Below are 25,342 nucleotides of genomic sequence, written 5' to 3'. Positions count from 1 at the left end.
AGAGATCGGTCAATAAGATTATTCAGCAGACTTGATGTCAGCACGTGTCAGAGCTAATCCATTTCTCGCATATTTTTAATTTTCATAATAAAATATTTTCATCGGTGTCTCTAAATGTGTCCAAAAAAACAAATGAGCATTTCTTCAGTTGACCCAAAAGCAGCAAGTTAACTGCACTGCCACACTTAAACCACCGGGGGGCAGCACAATCAAGGCACACTACCACAGGACATAAAACATTTGACTGCACTGAAAAAAAAATTAAAAATAAAAGATGTAAGTGCTCTAATGGACTCTGCATTAGAAAAAAAAATAAAATGTTACATAATGTTTGCTTTTTCAGACAGAGCAGAAAACCTGCTGCTGCTTAAGAGCAGGTTTATTTTTCTTCTAAATTTAGTCAAATTTCCAGATAATTGAACATCATCATAGCAGGTTGATCCTGCTTCATCCCCCAGCTGGACCGAGCAGGTTTCCAGCACGATTGCACAAACTTAAATTAGGGCCCGTGATTCACTTATACTATGGAAGCACAACCTCGACGTCCCACGAAGGCTTTAACGTGGCGTTGGCAACAAGCGTACATTGTGCAAAAAACACGGAAGAGGGAACAAATTTTGGTCTCTAACGATTGAGCCTTTGCAGATTCAAACAGTCGTTGGCGTGTTGAATAAAACATGGAAACATCAGCATGTTTACTGCGACTCTGTAGGCACATCGAAGCTCCACAACTTTCCTTCGTATGTGGACTTAAAGATCACCGTCGCCTCTCCCCTCCCTCATTTTACTGCTCAGCTTGAAGTGAAACACGTCCTCCTCTGACTCACTGCATCTGGACAGTCTACTAATGTTCCCCAATGATTTCCCGGGGTGAGGGGGAAGGAACACAACACCGCCCACCTCATGCAGCATTTAACAAGTCAATATCTCCCCCTTCTCCTCCTCCATGTCCACTCCCTCACACTCTGTGTAACCAGCTCCACCCAAAACCCCTGTTTAAGGCTCCTCAGTGTTCACAAACATTTTGAAATCTGCAGCCATTTTTCTGTGATTTAAAGCTCAATGCTAAGGACACCTCGGTGATGATAAATCTGCCACTGTGTGTGCGCGCTGTGACTGCTCTGCAGTGGCACCAAAAGCAACAAATAGATGGCTGAAAGCAGAAGAAGATGATGGGTGCTATGGTGAGAATGACGGGATGGCAGAGAGCGAGGCAAGGAAAAAAAAATACAAACTGAAGCATCACGTAAGTGAGGAGGAGCAGAGCCACAGCTGTTTGAGGGAGAAACTCCACCCGCGAGCACTTAAACACTTGCTGGAGGTGTAGTGGTTTTTCTAAACGGGCAAAGAGCTCTGCAGCTTTTAAGGTCCGGCATGCAGCACGACGACACGGCTGAGGGAGTTTTGTTTGTTGCGAGTGTAAAAACAAATCGGGCTTAATCAGAATTCACATCCACACAAAATGTGCCTGTGAACATTTTTCACTGGAGCGGTTTCATCCTGCGAAACCAAAAAAAACAGACACAAAAACTGAAAACTGTCGCAAGTGAAGATGGAAGCGCAGCAATCGCCTCGCAGATTTCACACCCTGTTTATGTCAACAAAACCTCTAACGAATTTTCCTCCTCTGTTTTCCTGCCGCTTTATGAAAATCTCGTGCCAAAAGAAAGTCTGAGTCACGAGGGAAATATGAACGTGAAAACGGTGCCAAAGCTGTGTGAGATTTCTGTGGGTGTGACCGCTTGTTTACTGTGTTTTAAGGTGGATTGCTTCTTTACATTCACTCTCACCCGTCGCCATCAGTGACCCCAACTCTAACCCGTGATTCACTTAAACGATGGAATACATATTCGTATTTGTAATCTATTAAATTTGGCAATCAGGGAACCTCTCTCGCCCAGACAAGTCTGGATCCACTGATGCCAGGCAGCAGCTTCCACAGCTGAAACTCAATTTCCCAACGTTCCAGTAGGACTTCTACTTAAATTTTGGTGTGATTCACTTGCTGAGGCCCACACAGCCTCTAGGCTGGATGAAGATATGTTGAACGCAATTCTGCTTGGACAAGTTAACGTGGCTGGTTTAAAAATCGGGAACTGGGGAGGCGCTACTGAATGTGTGAAATACCCTTTAGTGCTTTTAAGAAACAGGATCAAGTTAACGAGTTTAAGGCAACAATGAGAAACTCTTCAGAGAGCGAAACAACGTGACGGCCTCTGATCAGAAACCAGGAACGCTGGTGCAGGAGCGCCCCACGAAGCTCTGATACATGATAAAATAAATATAAATAAATTAAATATAAATACTTATATCTAATGATTATTTATACAATGTGCTTAGCTGCGGTTCACTTTAAGATACCATGAAGAAACAGACGTTTTCCTGCCTTGGCGTCGCCCGTGACACAGACGAGCACCTTCCCTCCTGAAGGTCAGGTCCATAAAGGCTTTCATTTACGAGTTTCAGCCTCTCTCACACAAACAGACACAAACACGCTGCACTGCAGAGGAGTGTAAAGGCCAGAGAAAACTAATCCCCCGTCGTTGCATAAGATGCTGTAATTCTGGCTGATGTGTTTGCTGCGACGCAGACAAACGTCGCTGTCCGTGCAGCCGCGATGAAACGAGACGCCGGGAAAAAGATGGTGATGGATTTTCGTTCTCCGGAGGCTGAACGTTTGATGAATGGATGATGAAACGTGTGGGTCTTTATGTGTTTGTGTTTTAGCTCAAATGAGGCAGGACTGCCGTCAGTTCACACAGTCATGGCTTCGGAGTGTTCAGTATTAAATTAACAGTCACATTAAATAATCAGAATTAAAAACCTAATGATGCTTAATACTTTTAAATGAAATCTTTTCACAATAACAGCCTGTTACATCAGATCTTTTTGAATTGTTTGTGCTGCTAAATTAATGTTTATTTCCTCTTTTTTCAAATGTTGTAAAACAAAACAAAAACCATTAAAGAAACATATTCACAGACTTCAGGAAATGAGGAAAAACTGAGCTGAACACTCAGTTTGAGACATTTGTTTCTCTACTCTTGAATCTTTCTGATGTCGTCGAGCAGTTTTAAGGGAAGGGAAGCTAACTGTGAATAATAAAAAGGTCAGTTTTGGCTGTTCCCAAATTTCACACAGGGCTTTACGCATGTTTAGAGATTTGTGTCTCTTCCTGGAATTAGAACTGGGGCGTGTAAACCACTACACTGTGGAGCCACTGATGTTACTCTAGTATGGAGCTTGAAATGAGCCAATTGCATCAACTTTGAACGGACTCAGTTTGTGTTGATTTACAGGTCAAAATATCTGTGCTAAAATCTCTTATTGTGAAAAGAATGTTTAATAATAAAATATCAACCTAAGCTTGAAAAAAAGTCATTTTTAGTGTAATTGATGGCATTATTTGGAGTTTGTTTCATTATTTGTCTAATACTGAACACTCCGCTCATTTTAATGTAATAACATCAGGAGGCTTGAATCCGCTGCTTTGCTCCTGCAGCTGCACAGCTCCTGATGCGACAGGTGAAACACATTTATTGTTAAACGCCGTCACAGAGCAGAGATGAAAGCGGGCAGTCGAGATTGTTCAGTCTCATCCAGTGATTAACCTCGACAGGCCTCTGTGCACCTCGGCCTGTACTGGGCCGTACTCCACCACCTCTCCGTCTACTGTAATTATTCCTTTGGGCGAGTACGGCTCCAGCCTGAGCGCCCGCACCTTAGTGTACACCAGATGTTGGCAGTTAGTAGTCAGATGTGCACCCTTCTCCATAGCTAGGAACAGCCTCAGCAGCGCGGTGGGCGATATCCCCGCTCTAACGTAAAAAAGATGAATGACGCCGTCGTCCGGGGTGGCCTCTGGTGCCGCCAGGAGATCCTCCGCCAGGTGGGATTGGTACATGGCCAGCATGAGGACAAAGTCTTCCTCCGGCACCACCACCCAGTCGTCGGGCAGCGGCTGATCCAGAGGTGGCAGCAGGGAATCGTGTGGGCCGGGGAGGGCTTTGGTGACGCTTCGGGAAGGCGTGCTCTCCACCCGCCTCACTTTGAGGGAGTTGTTGGAGTGGCAGGAGTTGTGGAAGGAGGAGTCTCTTACAGCAGGTAGTGTCACGGGGGGGACCCGATCCTTGCAGAGCATTGTGTTACTCCTCAAAGCCTCCTCGCTGTTGTGGTCCTTGGTGGCGGGCAGGTAAGCCAGCCTGCCCTTATAGACACGGAGAGAGGCCAGCCGCACCAGCGTGCCAATGGTGAAGCGGACGGCGCCAAAGTGACGGTACTTCTCGCTCTCTATATCGACGTCCGCTACAAAGCCCCAGGCCAGAGACAGGAAGGAGAAGAGACGGGGGCTGGAGCAGAGATGGACGGAGACTATATCCATGTGGGACACCAGACCTTTGCAGAGCAGGAAGCCACAGCTGACCAGGAGCTCCTCGCTGGTCACAGGAGAGGCTCTGCAGGAGGAGAGGGGACATTTAAACACTTCATGGCAGCTCCTGCTTTCAGACACGACCACAGTTAGGCTGAAACAACCACATGAATAAATTATAAGTGATTTGCAAGTAAATTATTTAGGATGTATTGTGGTGATTAATTAATGTCGTTGTTAACTGTACATCTTCAGCTGTTGGATAAATGTGATTTTTAAAAATAACAACTCACAACAATATATCAGTTAATCAAGAAAGCAGTGTGCATATTATTAAATAATCAGAATATTCAGCCTTAAAGTAAATATACGACAAGATTTTGAAACGTTGACATGTAAATATGCAAGTTAGACATTTAAAAACCCAAAGACCACTTATATTTATTTTATTGCTACAGCTTAATTTAGAAATCACCTCTACAGGCCACATTCTCCTTGTGTTTTTTGTTCTGTACAAGCACATTTATGCATTTCCTGCTGCACACTCAGTCACATGGGAGGGGAGCAGGTTTAAGGGTTCAGCATTTTGCCCAAGGACACGTCAACATGCAAACTGTGGAGGTGGAGATCTCCTCCACAGACTTACTGCGAAATGACCTGCTCTACCTCCTGATCCACAATCCAAGCTTTATTTATAAAAAGAGAAACATCCACCTCAGAACAGCTTCCATTCTGGTTCCATTTAATCATTATTTGCAATGAAATCTATTTAAATGTGAGCGACGGGCTTTTGTAATGTAAAGCAGAGGCGTCTGATCCAAACTGGAAACATATCTAGACCCTCAACTAAACTAAAGCTGATTTTCAGTGTTGATTTATGTTTCAGTTCATAAAATATCAACAACAAATCATTTGAGACTCTGCAGACAGAGTTTCCCCTCATCAGTCTGGCAGGAGGAGGCAGTTAAAAAATCTGGTTTCAAACACAAGATAAAGACACCAAAATATAACAGAAAGGCTCCTTCTGTATTTTTAGGAAGTGGGTCAAGGCATCCTTGTGTTTTTGTAAGTGAACTTTAAAAAGTGGTGTTATACAATACAGGGCTAACAGTGACCTTGTTGTGCTATCTGAAATCACTGAGGTGGGGGAGAGAAGAGGTGGAGCCCCTACAAAGCTCAGAGGGTGGGGGTGTAGGCGAAGGACAGTGTGGGCCTTCAGATAACAAAGACGACCCCATCTGGGAGAACGGATACAGAGGTGGAAGGTCACGTTAACACGCACCCACAGATTTGCCGGCTGTTACAGCCAACGGCCAATTACAGCGAGGAATGGACGTCTCAGCGGAGCTCAGATATCTCCATATTCAACATCCTGAATTTATTCATCAGTCTAGCTTTCCAAACAAACTCATCTACATTTTCACAGCTCTGTTACTGTATAATCACGCTCTGGTAAAAAGGTCAAGAAATAATCTGATTATAAGGCGATTTCCAGCTCATCCTGCTTTGCCTCTCAGTTTTATGTGTTAAAGGTATTAATTCAATTTATAGAGCACCGAACCACAACATGATTTATAGACGTGCTCTTGGATTGTTTGGGGTAATAAAGAGCAAAGAAATAAACCTTTGTGAGCAGCGTGCAACTGTGTGCAGATTTCAGCAACATTTACTTTCAGAGAGATAGTTCTGTCAATGTCAGAAGAAAGAGCAAGACGCGATCAGAGAGCAGCAGGATGCTGTTTGTGGCATAAAAATGTCAAACATTTAGCAACATGTTAGCAACAATGAGGTGAAATAAAGCAGGTTAACAAGAGAGATTCAAATACCCAAAATGAAAAACTGAATGCCTACCCAACGAACAAATATTGAATAGTCAAATATTTGGCCAATCATGGTACACGATCTTAAGTTTAGTGATTTACCTAACAAAAGAAAGCTCACCGGTTTGATCCCAGGAGGAGACACAAATCCCTTTGGGGTTGCGCCAGAAAGGCCATCTGATGTCAAAAAAACAAAAACAGAACATGTGGAGCTACCTGCCTACCTTGTGAATAGGGAACCAGCCAAAAGTAGCTCTTCATTGTACAATACCTTAAAGTATAGAGTAAGTGCACAGCAACAATGTGGAGGAGAAGCTCGGTGTTAACAGAAAAAAGCTTCAGATGGAGGCTCAAGAACGGCAGCCATCTTCCTTTGACTGATGTCCACCGATGAAAAGCAAAGTGTCTTAAAGGTGTTTAGCACATAAGTCATCGCTTGAGTTTAATCTGAGAACTACTGTTTCTGTGGTGTCGTGCGCAGCCGTATTCACTGTGTGTGAAGTGGACAGGAACATGAATGAGAACAGAGGGGGTCCCAGTATGCAGCCTTGAGGAACACCGAGGTTAAACTGCATTTATTGTCCACATTTCAATGCACTAATTTCTCTCCTATATTAAACATGCAGTGACATTAACTATAACACACACTCTTCTGCTCACTGATGATGCATCAAGGTCTATTTGTGGGTCTCACTCATGGATAAGAACATATAAAAATGACCTCCTGGATCACTTGACCTGTGTAAACATTTTCTAATTGCTTTAGGTTCTCAATCACTAGTTTAAAATCTCATTGATTACAACTAATAGATTAGATTAGAGTCCAAAAGAAGGATAAAAGTACAACTGCACTAAAAATGTGCTTTATCCTCTTAGACTTTGACTTACATATTTATTCACATTTTACAACACAAACATCCCACTGTATTCAACAACTAACTCATCAGGAAAGTGTGAAATTAAGTCATGGATAGAGGGAGCCAATGGGCCGTTTTCCATATCTATCCATCTTTTATTTACAGTCAGTAGGTCTGAATGTTAGTGTAGCTCACTGAAGTGGTTGGTCTCTTTCAAACTGGAATAATGGTGGTAGCTTTGAAGCATTGGGAGACTACAGCCTGTGACAGACACATATTGAAGCTGCTGGTGTTAGTTAAGCGGCGAAGCCTTGCTGCACCCATCCAGGACTCCTGTCAGGGCCTGCCGCTTCCACGGAGTCTTCTGTCATGTGTCCACAGCATCAGTGGTGCGCCTGGCGCTGTGGGCTTTGCTCTCTGTCATTTCCTTGTTATTCCTGTCTGAGTGGGCAATAAATCTGTTGCTCTCCTGATGGGATGACGGATGTGGTGGGGGTGGTACCGTTGTGACAAGCGATATAGAACTGTATGGCTTGCCATTGATGGTTGGATGACGTTGTAGCTCCTGCTCAGAAGCAAATTAGACCCTCAGCCAGCAAACCTGCACACTGCCAGTGTTTTGCATAACACCAAATACATTCTAGCTGTCGCTCGTTTGATCCACGTAGCCTCGGTGAACCCGACATTCAGCTGGGAATAATACCAAATACAATCTGGCCAGGGCTACTGCAGGACAGAGAGGGAGAGATTTTCTGGATGCCCCGGGACTGTGAGAGGAGAGTAAACAATGCAGAATCTGGTCCCTTCCTCCCATTGTTGCTGCCGCTCTCACTGGAAGACTATTGTTTGAGATGAGAAGCTGATTGGCAGATGAAAGAATAAACCACCAGTGAGAGGTGTTTTCTTCAGTTTGACTATATTCACTTTAACTTTTATTCAGTCTGGAATCCCCCCCATTATTATTTTTTTAAATCCAAGACAGCAGGACAAAAAACTGCTTGACTACAAAAAACACCCGCCGAAAAAAACAACACTTGAGTGAAAAATTATTTAATTAAATAAAACAGCGAGGCGCTCAGATAAAGCTCATGTGACCTACAAAAAAAGAAGCAGCTTGAAAAGGAAGCGCCTCAAAGCACTTAAACAAGCTTTTTTCCCCATTTCCCACATGGTGACTTTAGAGTATAAAGAGCAGAATATCTAAACACACAAATAGAAGCCACAGTTCAAAAGCTGTTTACATAGAGGGACGCAAATTTGTATAGAAATGGACCAAGAAGCCACATCTTTATGAAACAAACCAACCACCTGTAAGAAAATTAACTGCGTGTCACATGTTTTGGTACCAAACGAAGGGATGATTTAGGCACGTACACTCTCCAGTGGTGTGAGCTGCCTATTAGTGGAAATAAATACCAGTAAGAAGAACTGAGAACACCTGACACGAGCCACTTAAACAGAGATGCAAGTCCTTAACCAAGAAACAATTGTAGGCAATGGCTGTTGGAGACCAACTGCAAGTAGCTACAGTGACCAACTGGTCAACTTAACCAGCAACACCCTGAGGGCAACATGTTGCAATCAATCAATCAGTCTGTGTTGATTTGTGCAACTTGTCTGTAAAACATCTCTTTGCAATTGGGGCCTCGACTGGTTTGCAACTGGTTGCACTCTTGTTATATTCCTACATAAAATCAAGGCTGTGTTTGTTAATCATGTTTCAAATCTTCAAATCCAGTTGCTTTGAAGATGGCAACTGACTGCGAGTCGCCCATACCTGGTTCTTTCTTTGACTTGACCATTTAAAAGATTGTTGTCAAGACTGTTTCGTTCACTGCACACAAATGCAATAATTTGGACGTGCCCCAGTGTCCATCCACTGTTTTCTCTAATGTGACTGCAGCATCATGTTAAGATGCAACAGAAACGGCCGCACAAAGTGATGATTTGGCATCGTGCCCTGCTAAGAGTGACAGTCCTGTTTTATGCTTCTGGTAATTACAAGGAAGTATGAGTGCATAAAGAGTCCTGACACATCAAGAAGATGATTTAGGAGTCACTGGCCCAGCATATGAAGGCAATGAGTAAATTATGTCATGTAACCAATAAATGGTTCAGTATTTACTGCAAACTGGAAAAAAATACAACAAAAAACAAGGTATGCTTCTTCTTCTCATCATCATCATCATCATTATTATTGCACAGATAATTAAAAAAAGGAAAACATAACATCTGCTGCCACTGACCTTTTAAATAACAGCTTTTAATGTTAATATTTTATTCCAGATGTTTCCGTGTTATGATGTTATATTTATTGCATTTAACTGTTTGGTTGATGGTTGAGTGACTTCTGCTGATTGTAGCCCTCAGGGATCATTACGATGTCCTTGACCCCTGATGTACTGCAGGTTTCAGACTCAAACCGATGACACTGTACTTCATAAACAACGCCACTGGTCTTTTTCTTTTTAGACAGTAGTTAGTAACAGTTTATGCTACATGAACATTTACAGATAAACGTGGTCTGATACATATGCTGATATCAGCTGAGGACAGCTTTATTATTAGGTGATATGTGGTTAACTGATTTTTAAACTCCTCCCATCAACTGTGTTCTGAGTGTTTGAGTTTCCCACTAACTACAGACCAAACTGTGTCACTGCAGGGATAGTGTGTGATACGCGAGTAAGCTGCTTGTATGTATTTGTGTTATAATAAATGTCACTGCATGTATAGAGTAAACGAGTTCCTTTATCTTCTGTCCCTCTGACTTCTTCTTTCTGTCCTGTGTTCAGGCTGAATGATCTCCAAACAATAACCCATTTGAATGAGTCATGAATAATTAATTCAGATGAGAGGAGTGCATTTTACAACGAAAAGCACCAAAAGGAGTCAGGACCATGTGTGTCTGAGGTTCAGCTGTGCAAAAGATGCTGTATCTACAGCAACGCTGCACATAAATACGTCCTATTGATTTCTGTAACATGTCCACAACATTTTACAGAAAAAGCTGTTGTTATATGACTGATGAGAAACAGAAGGTTCAACAGGCCCCACTGAACCACACTTAAAGGGATCAGAGCCACGATTCAGAGTCCTTGTCTGCAGATCTTTGTTCTTACGTGAGAATAAAAATAGACAGACCTCCTCCTGCTACAATCACTTGCTAAGAAAGTAATTACTAATGACAGCTACTGTTTGGTTGAAACTACACACTGCATGTGATTTAAATCACTTAACCACAGGTATGTGCATGCTGCTCGTGTAATGGTGTGGCTCAGGCTGGTATGTTCACAGACTGGCTGCACTGGTTTCGGTGGAGCTCTACACCAGGGGTTCATCGTGAGAAACGAATCATTTTTTACTACCGATTAATCTGCTCATTAATTATTAGCGTAATTTTAAAATTGCAAAACCAAAAGATCTTTATTTTTAAGATGATGTTTTACTTTATCTATCCAACAGTCCAAAACTGGAAAAAAAAAGGTTCAAGGTTTTGAGGTTTCTACAGAGTGCTGATGACTGATTTGTGCATGTGTGTGCGTGCCTCACCCAGAGTAATGATGTATGGATGCAGCCAAGGCGTTGCCTGATCCACCAGGAAGGATACCCAGCGGTGTCCGGATGGCCTCCTCCCAATCTGGCCTCTCTAGCAGACCATTTATCACCTGACGCACACAGAAAATACAGCCTCAGTAAGGTGGCCTGAAAAATTTACTGTGTCAGCTAGCCAGTGACAGATATACACTGTATGGACCAAAGTACGGGGCCACCTGCACATCAAACCAGCAGGAGCTGGTGACCGTGGAAAGCCATGCAATTAAGATTTTGCGCTGATGTTAATGCAAGAGGAGGTTTGGAACTGTAAGGCTGAGGTTCTGTGGTCCCCACACACTTCCACTTTGCAATAATAGCACTTAGAGCTGATCATAGAATATTTAGGAGGGAAGAAATTTCATAAACTGACTTGCTGCAGCAGCGGTATCCTGTTACAGTCACACGCTTGACTTCAGTGAGCTCTTTAGAATGATTCTTTTCACAAGGTGTTTGATGAAAGCAGCTACATTCAGATATCAAGAGAAAGTGTGGCCCAATTTTGTCCATAGTTTACTTGCATTTACAATGTATTTTTTGCTGAAAGTACAGTAATGCAGGTTGTAAATATTGATATCATATCAACAGTTTATGATACTCTTAGAAACACCTGCAGTGCATGCAGCAGTGCAGCAGAGTCGAATGGCATCTGCACAGCAAGTTTCCAACCACCAATCCATCCATACACTTTTTTAACTGCTTGTCCAATTCAGGGTCGTGGGGGCCTAGAGCCTATCCCAGTTGTCATAGGAGAAAAGGAAGGGTACACCTGAGACATGATGCCAGTTTATCACAGGGTTAACATAAATTAATCACCAATCAACCGAATACGCACGTCTTTGGACCGTGGGAAGAAACCAAAGACCTGAACAAAATCCATGCAGGCAGGGGAGAAAACACAGAAAAGCTCCTGCTGGCTGAAATGTTCAAACTAGGAAACCTCTGTGTGGGCTGACAACGCTAACCAATGCTACACTGTGTTGCTGAAATTTCTAGCATTGTATATATTCTATGTAGCAAGTATTGTATGAAATACTGTGGTGGGGAGAAACAATAACCCATGATTTTTCCCATTTCAACTCTAACACGTCATTGTCATCAGCTCCAAAAGTCCGGTATTGGTCAGGCTCCAACAGTCAGCATCCAGCCTGGTAGCACAATCTTTTGTAGTACTGTGGAGTGCTAATATTCATGTGCTCACAGAGAGAATAGAAAACTAGTGTGTTTACGCCATTGTACTCACTCATTTTACCTTTTAGGAATGCAATTTTAACCATTTTAGACCGAAATAACCCAGGCAGAGCCTATGTACATTTAACCTAACACTGTCTGTGTGATGGATGACTGTGAGGTGAATTTGGTGGGTTGAGTAGCTGACTGCTGTTTCTACTGGCCTGCTCTTTTTTGATTGGCAGGCTACATTTTTAGTTATTTGTCTAATAAATGTCAGAAATTGCCCATGTCTTTAAAAAATGACCATACAATCAAAACATTTATGCCCAAAAATGCTGATTTCACATAATTTGCTTTTATGTAAATATAAAACGATGTAAAACATTATTTTTAATAGAATCTGGCCAAATGAAACATACTTGACTGTCATACATACAGTTTATAAAAAGTATATTTGAATAAATAAACAGCTGAGTTCATATATTCCAGCTGGATTGGTTTTGAGATTACGGTGGTGTTTTTGGTTATGAACATAGTGCACGTGTGTGTCTTTACCTCATACAGAAGTCCGTCTCCTGACATGATGACTAGAGCGTCCCACTGCGACAGGTCGGCCTCTTTCACCATCTCCCGAGCGTGATTCTGCCGCTCTGCAAGACAAACAGAGAAAATATGTAAAGTATGTTGACTCATGCAGGTTTGTCTTTCCTGGAAGAGAAATCTGAAAAGGGGGACACCTTCTCAAAATGTCAGCTTCATTCCTCCTCAGAGGAAGGTCATGGTTGGCCCTCAGAGGTGTAGCTACTTGTGTTACAGCTGAATAGCATAGCTGTGCGAGGACGGCCAAAAGACAGCAACATGACACAAACACGAACATCTGAGGCAGTCTGAGTAGATCCCTGCTCCTCCTGTAGTTTTAGTCTTCCTTCCCTTCAGTTTCCAAATTAAAGTATCACCGTGGGAGGGAAAGTTGATATATGCTCTTAAATGAAGCGCCTGTCACACCAGGAGCACTCTGTCAAATTACTCCGAGAATGAATAATCTGATGCGCGTCTGTCGCTAATGGGCCAGCTGCTTGGAAGGTACAGGAGTAAACTTTTCTACTTTTTGGTGTTCATGATTAAAGCTTAGACTTTAAAATGAGGAGAAAAAATCCAGATGGGTACAAAGCAGGTACACGTGTACAAAAGTTCAGAAAAAGGGTGACAAATCCCCCCAAAAACTAATTATTGTGGACATACCAACAAACCACAACATCAAAACCACGAGTATTTAGAAGGTTTTGTGTTTGTAAGGCTGTCACACGTGTAGGGCTGTGCGACATGACCAAAATCTCATATCCCGATATAAGAATTCTATCGTCCCGATAACGATATAAATCACAAAAATGTAACATTTTCTGTAAATTCTGTGAATCTCGGGCAGCTCGACTTGCGGGAAGTGTTTCCAGCTGCGCGTCATGTAGCTGGAGTCGAGTGTTTTAACAGATGCATGAAACTTTACTTTTTTAGACATAAGTTGTAACGGCCACCGTTTTCTTTGTGAGTATTTATTAAATGGTAAATGGCCTGTATTTATATAGCGCTTTACTAGTCCCTAAGGACCCCAAAGCGCTTTACATATCCAGTCATCCACCCATTCACACACACATTCACACACTGGTGATGGCAAGCTACATTGTAGCCACAGCCACCCTGGGGCGCACTGACAGAGGCGAGGCTGCCGGACACTGGCGCCATCGGGCCCTCTGACCACCACCAGTAGGCAAAGGGTGAAGTGTCTTGCCCAAGGACACAACGACCGAGACTGTCCAAGCCGGGGCTCGAACCGGCAACCTTCCGATTACAAGGCGAAGTCCCAACTCTTGAGCCACGATCGCCCACATTACATATTACACAGCGTGCTGCGGGGAAAAGCCTGTCCTAACGTTTGAGTCTAAGGTCTATTTTTTAGCACCTGGCGGCTCTTTTTTTACTTCTCATCCGTAAGTAATCTGCTCTTTCATGTGATTCAGTTTATTTTGAAAAGTCTCAACAGGATCTTGAGCTTTATTGTGAAAGGTTTATGTGGAACATAAACAAGCGGACACGCGATGGTTTTACCATCGTTGTTGCTAACCACAACACATAAAAACAGGCGCTTGTCCGTCCTTAGTGTGGTTATATAAAATATAAGAGACAGAGAGAACTTTAAGAAATTAACGATGGAAAAATATTGCCGTAAAGAGTTTATTTTGCGACACCACGAAACAAACGATAACGTAAAATAAAACATAGACGTTTTTATATCGTCATCCGATATATATCGTTATATCGAACAGCCCTACACACGCGTGTCACATCTGAACATTTTATTGCACAAGCCTCGTGAGTTTTCTTAATCAGGTTTTTGAATATTCCATTCGCGTTTGTCTGCTCTTGTAGGAATCCTCTGTATCGCTCTTTCACTGTCAGAGTCTCCTTCTCAACAGTTTCAAGGTTAAAGGGCAGAAGAAGTGCTCTGAGGCGTAAAACACACACTCACACACACAGCAGCACCACTGGTTTGTGTTTCTGTGTTTCATATTTCTTATTTTTTCTTTACAAAGCAGCAATCATTCTCTCATTTGATTAGATAAGAAAAAAAATTAAGGTAACGATGAAGCATTTCAGTAAAGTTGGACTTTAGGTTGTTGAAATAATGGAATCACTGGATTTCTCACTGTATCCCCACTAAAAGTATCAAGTATTTAGACATTTAGTATTACATATTCAACATGGTGCTTATATTTCATACTTACAAAAGCTATTAAGAAGCTATTAAGAACAACTCTTTTTTTTTTTTAATACCACCACACACTGCTTTGTTGAAGATGGGTTTGTTTTTTTTAAATAGGAACACAGAAACCAGACACTGCTCTCATTCAGCAGCCTGTTAGTTATGCTAATACACTAATACGCCTCCAGTGCCGTTGCGAGCCAGTTTGGTCCTGGTGTCTTTTCGGACCAGACCACATTTTCACAGCTCTGAGAACCGATCATTACATACCATAAATAGCAGAACGTGAAATATGAAGAAATATGAAGTAATTCATTACTGGGTTACTTCTGTAAAAATGCCTAAAGTTCTGATTTTAATGCAAAGATACATGCAGATTCCATGCATTAATTAACCCAGCACACAGACACACATGCACTTCTCTCTAGTGACGGATCTATTTTTTTCTTCCTTTCTTTCTACTTCCTCTTCCCTGAAACCCACAGAATGAAGGGATCAATTCCTCCTCATCAGTCCAGTCACATCACATTTAGTTATTTGCGCAGAGTCTGAACACTGAAAAGGTTTAAAAGGCCTCCAATCAGCAACAAAGCGGTGTGGCTGAAGGATAGCTCCTCACATCGGTCAAACCATTAGGGGATGGTGGAACTGCTTGTTATGGTTTTTATAGTAGTTGCTGCAGTGGAGAGGAGACAAAATCAAGTGCTGTTGAACTTTTGTGTTTCTAGCTTTGAACAGGTACTTAACAGCAATGTACCGACTGCAATTTCATGTTGAGCAACATTTGACTGACTCTGGAACTGATTGGCACAGATTGGCAGAGCTGTGAAAACGAGGGCAGCAGATGGCTACAACAGAAGATTACAGGCCACTGTGAGAGGATCACGATGAAGACAGATTCCAGCCCATAATCAAATACATGCTGTTTCACAGAAAACATTGTAGTAAAAGTCAACATCCTGTGTGATTTTCTTTTCTGCACTGCATGCTGTCACCAAACCACAAACTTTTCAATTGTTTGTTAAAACCCGATGGTCAGTGATATGATATATGCAGTTTTTAGGTCCCTTTGAATATTGAAATTAGAGTTGAGAGACTCCACATTCGTTTACAAATGGGCCTGCAGGCATTACTATAATGGCTGAGAAGTGGTAAGACTTACTTTTATAAAGACTTTATCATCAATCTCAGCCTACTGGCTTACAGTAAAATCCTGCCACCAGCTGACTGACCGGCCCATCTGTGGCACTGAAGCATCAGCTCCTGCAAGGGCTTGAACAGCTGCAAGAGCACAGTGTCACTTGAAAATAAACAAATCCTGTTTGGGTGCACTTCCTTAAATGCCATTCTTCTTGAGATGACAGCCTCACAAATGACATTACAGTTCTCCACATATCAAATTCCTCTGTTGTGATGGTTTAAGTGCATGTAAGGTAACAGAAAGCCTCGTCCTCCTGTCGACCTTAATCTTCCAGCTAAAGGCAGCTTAATAAACCTCCACCTTGCTTTTTACGTTTCCTGCCCGCAGCAATCTTTAAGCAGCTGCACTCCTCGGGCAACATGACAGCAGGTGATGACAGTTAAACAGCACAACATACAGAACGTGTGTGTGTGTGTGTGTGTGTGTGTGTGTGTGTGTGTGTGTGTGTGTGTGTGTGTGTGTGTGTGTGTGTGTGTGTGTGTGTGTGTGTGTGTGTAGAGCAGGAAACACTAAACACTGCGACAGCTTTCTCAGCTGCCGGGAGCGGCCTGACGGTGAAGCCACCCAAAGTTTGTACACACACAATTGTAAAAATTATATCCCCCCCCCCTCTCTCACACACACACACGCACACTCTGTTTAATTCTTGGCTTTCACTCCACTGACCCAGCACTTCTGAGGTTGTAGTAACAGTAACAGAAAAACATCTCATCGCAGATCCATGGAGACACAGATGGGCTGACAGACATTTCCCGCCCTCAGTTCGGCCTCAAGCAAGATCAGCCAACAGGAGTTTAAACACCACCGCCTTCTTCTCCGTGTGTCCGAGGAAAACGTACCTCGACTCAGTGACAGTAAAGCCGTGGACCAACTTTACAAGTTAGTTGCAGCTTAACACAAACTATGTGGTGGTTAAGTGGAAACCTCCATATCAAACAAGTATTCCCACAATTGTTATCTACACTGGCTACGCAGCTCTCAAAGCCTAAAAATGAGTGCCTCCATGAACGCTAGAGTATAGAGGATAAAGTATCGACATAGACAAAGTATAGTTTTCTTAACTGATTTTCAGAGTATTTCAGTATTCCAGATTAACAGTCTGATAATATTAGATTGGTTGTGGTTTAGGAGACATGAGTAAAGCAGTAAAAACCTAAATAAATTGCACAAGACATTTTTAAGACAAACTACTTTTCTGTCAGTTATTTCATCGTTCAGGCTTTAAAGGGTTCATTTCTGGTCCCTCCTGAGAGTCGCCACAAAATATGGACTGTCAAACACTGTAATATGTATCTTCATGTGTAAAATTGGCAGCACTCCCCTTTAAGCATCACTGCCCAGCCAATTTTGTACCCGGGTATGCTGTGTTATCTCCCAGGATTTCTGGCATTTGAGATCAATGTCTCCTTACTATTTTGAGCCTTTTACTTGTCTACAGCAGCTGTCAAAATGTCACTCGCTTTGTGCAGCTTTATTGCACAGCTCCAGTGTGATTTCCTGGATTCCTGCTTAACAGGAGGCTGCGATAGATTTTTAAACAGTTTCCTTTCAACATTTTGTGAGATCTAGGAAAATTCCTGTTCTCTCGTTGCCCTTTCTTCTAGTGTTCATGCAATAAATGTTTTAACATCCTCACGTGGGTCACAACAGAGAATAAGAGCTCCGAGATGTACAGCAGATTTCAAAAGAGCATGACGAGTGCTGTCATAAATGAAAGAACAAAAGACTGAACAAGAAAGACAGCAACAGAGCAGTTTCAGGGAATAGCCATCTCTTCTGGTAAATATTTGTAGTCTGTATTGAGTTTATGAGCCGGAGCAGAAAAGCATGACATTGTTTAATTAATACTGTCTGACAGTCATCTCAGAGTGCCTGTGAGGAATCAGCAGGCCTTCTTCACATGTGCACTAACAAGAACACAACCACAGACAGAACAACACACTCTCTCCTCTACACTGGACCCCCACAGCAGTGCAGTCATCCTTCATCCATCCTCCACCCCTGGCAGTGCCCGCAGCTGCCACACAGCAAGATTCAATAATGACTCTGTCCACTTTTGTTAATATCCGCTTACAAGAGCATCCACAAACGCTTCCAGCCGTATGCTTCATACAGATGCCACGAACACACAGGAGCAGACAAACATGCTGTTACAAAGTAAGGGTGCCAAAAAACACATTATAAAGCATATTTTTCACAGGCAATGAGCTAACACATGGGTATAAACAACTTAAATTGACCACTTTTTAATTCCTTCTTAAATGACAGGAAAACATATAATAATACAAAATAGTCACAGGTAGTGGAGGAGCTCTAATGTAATGACTGGAACTAGTGGATGAGGCTTAGCAGAGTCCAGAGGCCAGTACAGTATTTCGCACCAGGCTGTCATCATGCTTTTTAATGCAGCAGAGTGGGATATTTTAACATGGGAATCTGTGGTGATCGACTCTTTTGAAACCAGCCTCAAGTTGCCACAAGAGGAGCTGCAGTTTTTGGCACTTTTGTTTTGGTTTCATCTTTCGACTCGGACGCTGCACCTTAGTTAACACTCTTTTTCTGTTTTTCTTTCTTTCTTTTTTAAAAAAACAAAACAAAAAAACAGCAGATTAGCAGTTGTTGTATTCCAGTGATCTTTGAACTAGGACTGTGCCATATCATATCGCAAAGAGGCATAAATATATGAATAATGTAAAAATGTCAGACAAACAAAGAGACACACCCAGGAATGAGCAAGAATCACACGTCAGGCACAGGTAAGGTGTGGACCAAATGTAAATAAATGACTCAACTGAGCGTCAGTAGTTGCATTCCATATGAGAGGAAAGGCAAGCAGTAAGTCCGTATTACTGACGTGGTTACATGGTCGTAAAGGATGGCTTTAAGGGATATTACGATCTAATATTGAGGCCATATCGTGCCCCCTTACTTTGAACTTAAAGTTAAAGTAACTCAAACATGAGTTTCGGTCACTGCTCGTTCACTGTGATGTTCCACCTTGAGTGTGCAAAATTAAGTATGTTCAGAGTTTGAAAACACTGATTTTACGTTCACCTGCTGAAAAATCATAAAAGGTTCACAAAGTACACAAAAAACTGTGAATGCCAGTGTACAGATACTACAACAGGAATGCAGATCTTTAAAGCAGAAAAAAGGCTTGTGCTACTTTTTGCACTTTAAACTGGACTGACTACACCTTGGTTAGGAAAGCATCACGTTTGTAAATCACCTGTAAAACTACCCACAGTGCTATTTGGGGATCGTGCTCACACACTATTTTGCCCTGTTTAATGACGTTTTGTCTTTAACCACCTGACCTCTGGTCTCTGAACATGCCTGGTGGAGATATTTAGTACTGAGACATAATTGTAGGCTATTTGAGAGAGATTAGAGAGAAACATTTATTTCAGAAGTTGATCAGATTGTCCATCGCTGTTGTAATCAAGTTCTCCTGTCAGTGGCCATGCTGTTACATAGATGTAGATTTGAGGATTAATCTATTCTTATTCGTTCTCCGGGATTAACTTGTCTAAAAGTACATCTCTGAAATCATAAAAAGTCTTTTGTCTTTTCGACATTCTCTGCACGGCACCGTAAGAGGATTTCTTCTTCTTTCTTCCTGACTGTGATTTGTTCTCCCTCTGCCCTCCTTTCTTTCTTGGTGCACCGCCGACTGTGATGAAAACCACTTTTTTTTGCCTGTTAACCTACACGACACTGATTCACGAACAAACACAGACACTCAAAGAAAAAAAAAAACTCCACTGATTTGATGAATTATCTGTCTGCCATGATACAGTTTTAGATGAGTTTCTAACAACGCACTATAAGATCATTACTATCCAGAGTAGATTACAGAGTCAACGGTGAACATGTCAGAATTGGGGCCCGTGAGATTATATCAAAGCACATTACAGCTAAAGGGGATTTTGTGTGAATGTGTGTGTGTTTATGATGGACCTGTTTTTATCCATATGTGTATTTGAGTGTGTGCACACAAAGTTATTACATAACAGCACAGCATGCTTACGGTTCAGAGGCAGTTGGTCAACATAATGGTGGCAGCAGCATGAAAACAAGAGGATTTGGGCAGCAGTAGATAGAGAGACAGAGAGAGGGAAAGAAAAGCAGATCCATGAATGGAGGTGTGGCCTTTGCTGAGCTGTGTGTGTTGGTTGGTGTCATCATTGACTCATCCTGCTAGTGGGAGGTTGACTTGTAAGTATGCACTGCTACAATATGAGGTGTGATTAAAAAATTACAGCAATACATCCATAAAAATTACAAACCTGGCCTGTTTAAGATCATTGACTCACCCTCCTCCGGACCGATATCAGTGCATCTGCTATTTTTAGATTCCTCCCTGGAAATCCTATTATGACCACTCGCAATGTTCCCTCGCAATGTGATTTCACCACAAACTTTAAGCATCCACTTCTCTTTTAAAATGATCAAACCCACGTCTAAGGCCTAAGCATAAATTCAGCGTCTCAGCTAAAAAGAGATGCCAAGACAAATCTGCTTATCATTTTTTTAATACACTGACTATGTTTTGCTCCATGAATTAGTCCTCCAATTCACTGCAGTTTCTTTAAGGTGCTGAGGATGAACATTTAGCGTGTCACTGTAACTTTTCTGGCCACACCAACATCATTGCTGCTCACTACCTGCCTAATCACCAGCTGTGTCTCCCTGTAACTTTATCCACTTACTGAAAATTAAGCTAAAGAATAACGGTTCTGACACACTGGAGAAGAGGCACAGGGTCAAGGGAAGAGAATGGAACTTCCTTTTAAAAAACCCACCAGATCTGAAGGTGGTCCAAACATATAAAATAATATTATCAGCCCATAAACATCAAAACCCACACCTGATAACCCCCTTGTACAGTGCTGTGAAAAAGTATTTGCCACTCTTAAATCAGGAATTAACTGTGATTAACGCAGTTTTTAGGAAAGCTGATTCATTTTCAGTAGTCAAATTCAGGTCTGATTAGTGCCAGATTCAAGAAATCACTTCAAAGAGCGACACATCTGACAAAGAGCAACACATCATGCAAAGAAACAGCTGAGAAACAAAGTCATTGGAATCAGTCTGGAAAGGTCTACAAAGCAATTTCTAAGGCTTTGGGACTCCAGCGAACCATGGTGAGAGCCATTATCCACAAATGGAACAGTGATGAACCTTCCTGGGGGGGCTGGCCTTCCAAAATTACGCTAAGACTGCATGCCCGCATCAATGACTTATCCAGGAGGTTACAAAAGAACCCAGGACAACATCTAAAAACTGCAGGCCTCACTTGCCTCGGTTAAGGTCAGAGTTCATGATTCAACAGCAAGAACGATCTGGGCAAAGATGGCATCCAAGCCACGGCTGACCAAAAAGAACAAAAAGCTCGCCAATTTAGACTCGCCAATAATCCTCATACACAACATCTTTTTAACTGTGGGAGGAAGAACATGTAAACTCTGTGCAGAAAGCTGACTGTGAATCTTTAAGCTAACCACATAAACGTTCCCAATTCAGTGTCTTTTTATTCCGTTATTTTATTAAGCACTCAGTCAACTGAGCCAGCAATTCAAATATCCCAGAAGATGATTTGATTCATGTATAATAGATGATTTCTTTCAGTTCTGTGGAGCAAACAGAGATCTTACTCAAGGACTTTTTCCTCCTTGGATGGATTCATTAAATATTACCAATTTATCTTAAAAGTCAGATACTCATCAATCCATCAGGCACAAATCAAGTGTCTGTCTCGTTTTTCAAATGAGGGTAAATCAGACAAAAATAGAGTGAATATTAATTTACATTTTCAAGTCTTTTTCAGACTTGAATGAATTAGTTACAGTTATTGAATTCTCTGGGAATAAAAAGCTTGACTGATTTGTTTTGTTTGTTTGCAGCTCTGCTCTCAAAGTGCACATGTGAAGTTCTTTTTAATAAACATCTATTAAAAATCAAACCAAAATGAGCGTAGAATATGTGCCTGCGACTCACCCGTGATAACCAGAGTGTGTTTAATGCCGGCTTCATTCAGCATTCGTTGGATGTGGTTGTTGTACAGCGTGAGTGCTTGTCCTTTCCCACTCTGTGGGTTCACCAGCAGCATCATCTGGCACGGGCGGGACATTTGGCTCATCAACACCCCTACAATGCAGAGGAAAGAAAATGTAACTAAAGGAATCCACAAATATGATCAGAATAAGTACGACGGGTTTGAAGATACACCACAAATTGTATACTGGGAAACTGAAACTTGACTGCTTCTTTGAGAAATGATTTAAAGAAAATATATATATTATATATTATATCGGATATTTTTCATACTGCACACGTCTCTGTGTTATACTATATCTTTGATAGACCATCATAATTCTCGCCTTGTTTTCTTTAGTGTTTTGTGCCCCTTCAGCACCAGTGGGAGGACGGCCTGGCAGGATGATGTATGTGTTCTGTAGTGCCATAAAAAAAATGCTTGTGAATAAAATGAAAAAACAGAGATGGAGAGATGAATAGTTTTTGTTTTATTTTTATTTTTTTTATGCACACACGATGCAAGGTTAATCAGGGTAATGTGTTTACATCCACTGTGCCAAGCTGAAATGCAAATTTGCATTGAGTTGGCTAATAATAAGGTCACCCCCTAGCATTTAGACATTTCAGTAAGGGTACACACATTGTACCAAGAAAGGAAGTAGTTTTTGTTGAAATGTCATAAAATATTAAACACAAAAGACACAGCACTAAATGTTCCTACATAAGAAAAGCCAGAAGCCAGGACACCTGGGAATCTGCACACTGGTATATTTGGAGATGCATGCACAAACAGTAGCCTTATCTCTCCTAACCAGCTTTGGCCTCGTGTAAAGGAGAGGATGGAGGTGCAAAACGATTGTTACTGCTAAAATATTTCATTAATACCGCAACAGGAAGGAACCGATGGAGTGCAAGCCTGAATCGCCTGCATAGACCCAGCGGGATAAAAGGTCATGATAATGAATGCCTTCAGCGACAGAAACATGGGCCATACACAGAAACACTTCCAGCATGAACTAGAGCCTTGAATGTTCTGCACATTAATGTGAACTGATTTTTGGCTGATGCATGCATGTGTTGACCCACTGTTTTTGGTATTTTTTCTGCATCAGCTGATCTTTTGCAAATTTTGTGCATTCTTTTAATGTGATAAATGTACTTTATTTAATCTGAATTTAATTTTGTGATATTACCTGTAATGTACCTGCAGCTGCTATGAAATACAGCTCATTTACTTAAGAACCCACTGATAAGGAGACTTTGTGCACAGACCTGACAGAAAAATTTGTGGACGCAAGCAGAAACAAAGGTCAGTGGCACACACTAACTTAGTCCAATGACACAGCTTGCATCTCAAGATGAATGTGCACAGCTCTGAGCTCTTTGCTAAATTTTTAACTGCGGGGTTGATGCAAATTAGGGATTGAAACAGTTATCAGAGGGTTACAAAGATCTCACAGTGATCTTTTTAACACAGTGAAGAAGACTGGGTGTGGGGGCTTAAAAAAAACAGAGAAGAACTGCTGCTGGCCTTCTGTTCCTCTGAGGAGGACTAATTAGGTACAGCAATCCTGAATGCAATCTTTTCAGAGTGCTCTTTCAGTCAGTTTTTAAAACTCGAATCCTCGTGATGGAAGTGAGAGGGGACGTCCTTTTGAAGAGCTCTGACTCTAATCAGAGCAGCAGCATCCACCTGCAGTTCTTATGAAGGGGCGCCCAGTTAAAGGAACGCTGACTTAAAGGGAAAGAACTGACTGACTGGATTTTGTATTTACCAGTATAAGGTAAATAAGTGCTCATTTTAATATAAAAATTACACATTAGCCTAAAAGGTCCATTTTATCTGAAAGATTATTACTTAATATGCAAAGTACGATACGAGCTCTGAGAGAGAAACGAAAGATGATATCATGGTGATATCTCAAATGTTTTAGAAAGTTATAGAAAGAACATTTCTTGCCTCCCCACACAAAACCTATAAGCAAACTACTTCATGAATTTTCCATCTCATTCCTCCTCTCCCTTTCAGTGTGTTTTTGTTGGAGGTCAGATGGGAAATATTTAAAATAAAAGGCAAAAAAAAAGCTCTGGTGAAGTTATCCGCTACATTTGACAAGCTGCAGCTAAGGGATCATTTTACAAACAGGTACAGGGGGGGGGGGAATAAACTCTTCTAAAAATAGTGTGATCCAATAAAAAAAGTCTGGGTGTCATGCTATATTGTTTCAACTCAATATCCAAAAACCCTACAGTGATATTCCTGAGAATTCTCACAGTTGATTCTTGCAGTTGATTGGATTTTCATCCTAGCACGTCTGACAGCTGAACAACTGAAATGCTTTAGTGATGAGTGTGTCTAACTGGTTAAAAACCTAATTGACAGTGATACCGCTGGAATGCAGAGAAACCGGTCGGAAAGAGGTTTACACGTTACGGCACCTTAACAGTTTGACCTGAGGTGAACTCTTCAGGCGTTAAGTCTTTTTTCAGTAATCCTGAACTGAACCATTGCCATAACTTTATACACACTGCTGCCACTTTATTAGCACTATCTAAGTAATATTGCAGCATCTGTGGATTAAACCGGTAATTCTGGAATCTGGACTATGTGGTGCAAAGCTCGATCTTTGCTCGTGCTTTAGAGCCAATAGACACACCTGAGTATATTTGCTTGTTTAATTTATTCTCATTTGTTATCTCATTATTAGTTTGCTGGAATAACTCAGAAGGGAACAGCAAATAAAGGAAAAATACAAGTGTCACAATGCTCAGCTACATTTAAATCACAGTATAATAAATCAACATGAATCAGAATCCCCAAAGTGAGTAATTTTAAATATATTAAAGTATTTTAGTGACAAATAAAACTTTATCCATTAATAGAGGACAACCCACACTATCCCCACTATTATTTTCCTGTATAAGGTCATCAGTGCTCTAGACACTAAGGAGAGGTTGGGGACTTGATTTAAGAAGTAATATGACGTGGTTTTCTGTATATTTTCACTTCAAGTATGCAATTTCATTTTAATTACTTCTCATTTTTCCCAAGAATTCAATTTTTTCCTTTTATTTCAGTAAAGCAGAAGAACTGGTAAGTATTACTCAATACCCGTGTCCTTGATTGTAGTAATTCCAGGAATACATGCACAGGTTCCTCTATTTTGTTAATCGACCAGACTCTCTATCCTTCCTCTGACCTGCTGACTCCTCGTCCTCTCTGTGCAAACTGACGAGGCTTCTGCTGAAAATACACCCAGGACTACTCTGACCGGTGTGAGAGCAGTTTCTGTGTCACTTCAGAAATGAGCCACACCACATTTTGGTGGAATTGCAAGATAATGCTTGCAATTCCACCAAAGCATTGGTACAATAAGCTCCAACTCAATTCAATTCAATTTATATAGCGCCAAATCACAACAACAGTCGCCTCAAGGCGCTCCAGTGGCCAAGGCCGAGCCTGAACAAGTGAACTGTGCACAATTAAGTGCAGGGTTTCCCCTGAGCTGATGCTTTGTGGGATGGATGGAT

The 25,342-nt window shown here is 41.6% G+C and overlaps 1 protein-coding gene across 1 annotated transcript in view; it reads right to left on the bottom strand.

Annotated features, from left to right (window-relative positions):
- Positions 1–3,595: 3,595 nt before the first annotated feature.
- Positions 3,596–25,342, bottom strand: part of LOC146630814 (sphingosine kinase 1-like) — a 39,233-nt gene continuing 17,486 nt past the window's right edge. Inside the window, exons 2-5 of the mRNA XM_085356118.1 lie at positions 21,773–21,922; positions 12,369–12,463; positions 10,599–10,714; positions 3,596–4,454 (exon numbers count right to left, since the gene is read on the bottom strand). Coding sequence (XP_085212244.1) covers positions 3,596–4,454; positions 10,599–10,714; positions 12,369–12,463; positions 21,773–21,922 — 1,220 coding nt within the window. The remainder of the gene's footprint in view (positions 4,455–10,598; positions 10,715–12,368; positions 12,464–21,772; positions 21,923–25,342) is intronic.

This window comes from Diplotaxodon limnothrissa, linkage group LG6 (genome assembly GCF_057381915.1).
Source record: "Diplotaxodon limnothrissa isolate DT_005_m linkage group LG6, D_limnothrissa_male_GT1.1, whole genome shotgun sequence".
NCBI classification, from domain to species: domain Eukaryota; kingdom Metazoa; phylum Chordata; class Actinopteri; order Cichliformes; family Cichlidae; genus Diplotaxodon; species Diplotaxodon limnothrissa.
Note: the sequence above shows the minus strand (reverse complement) of the source record. Positions and strands in the feature narration are given on the sequence as shown.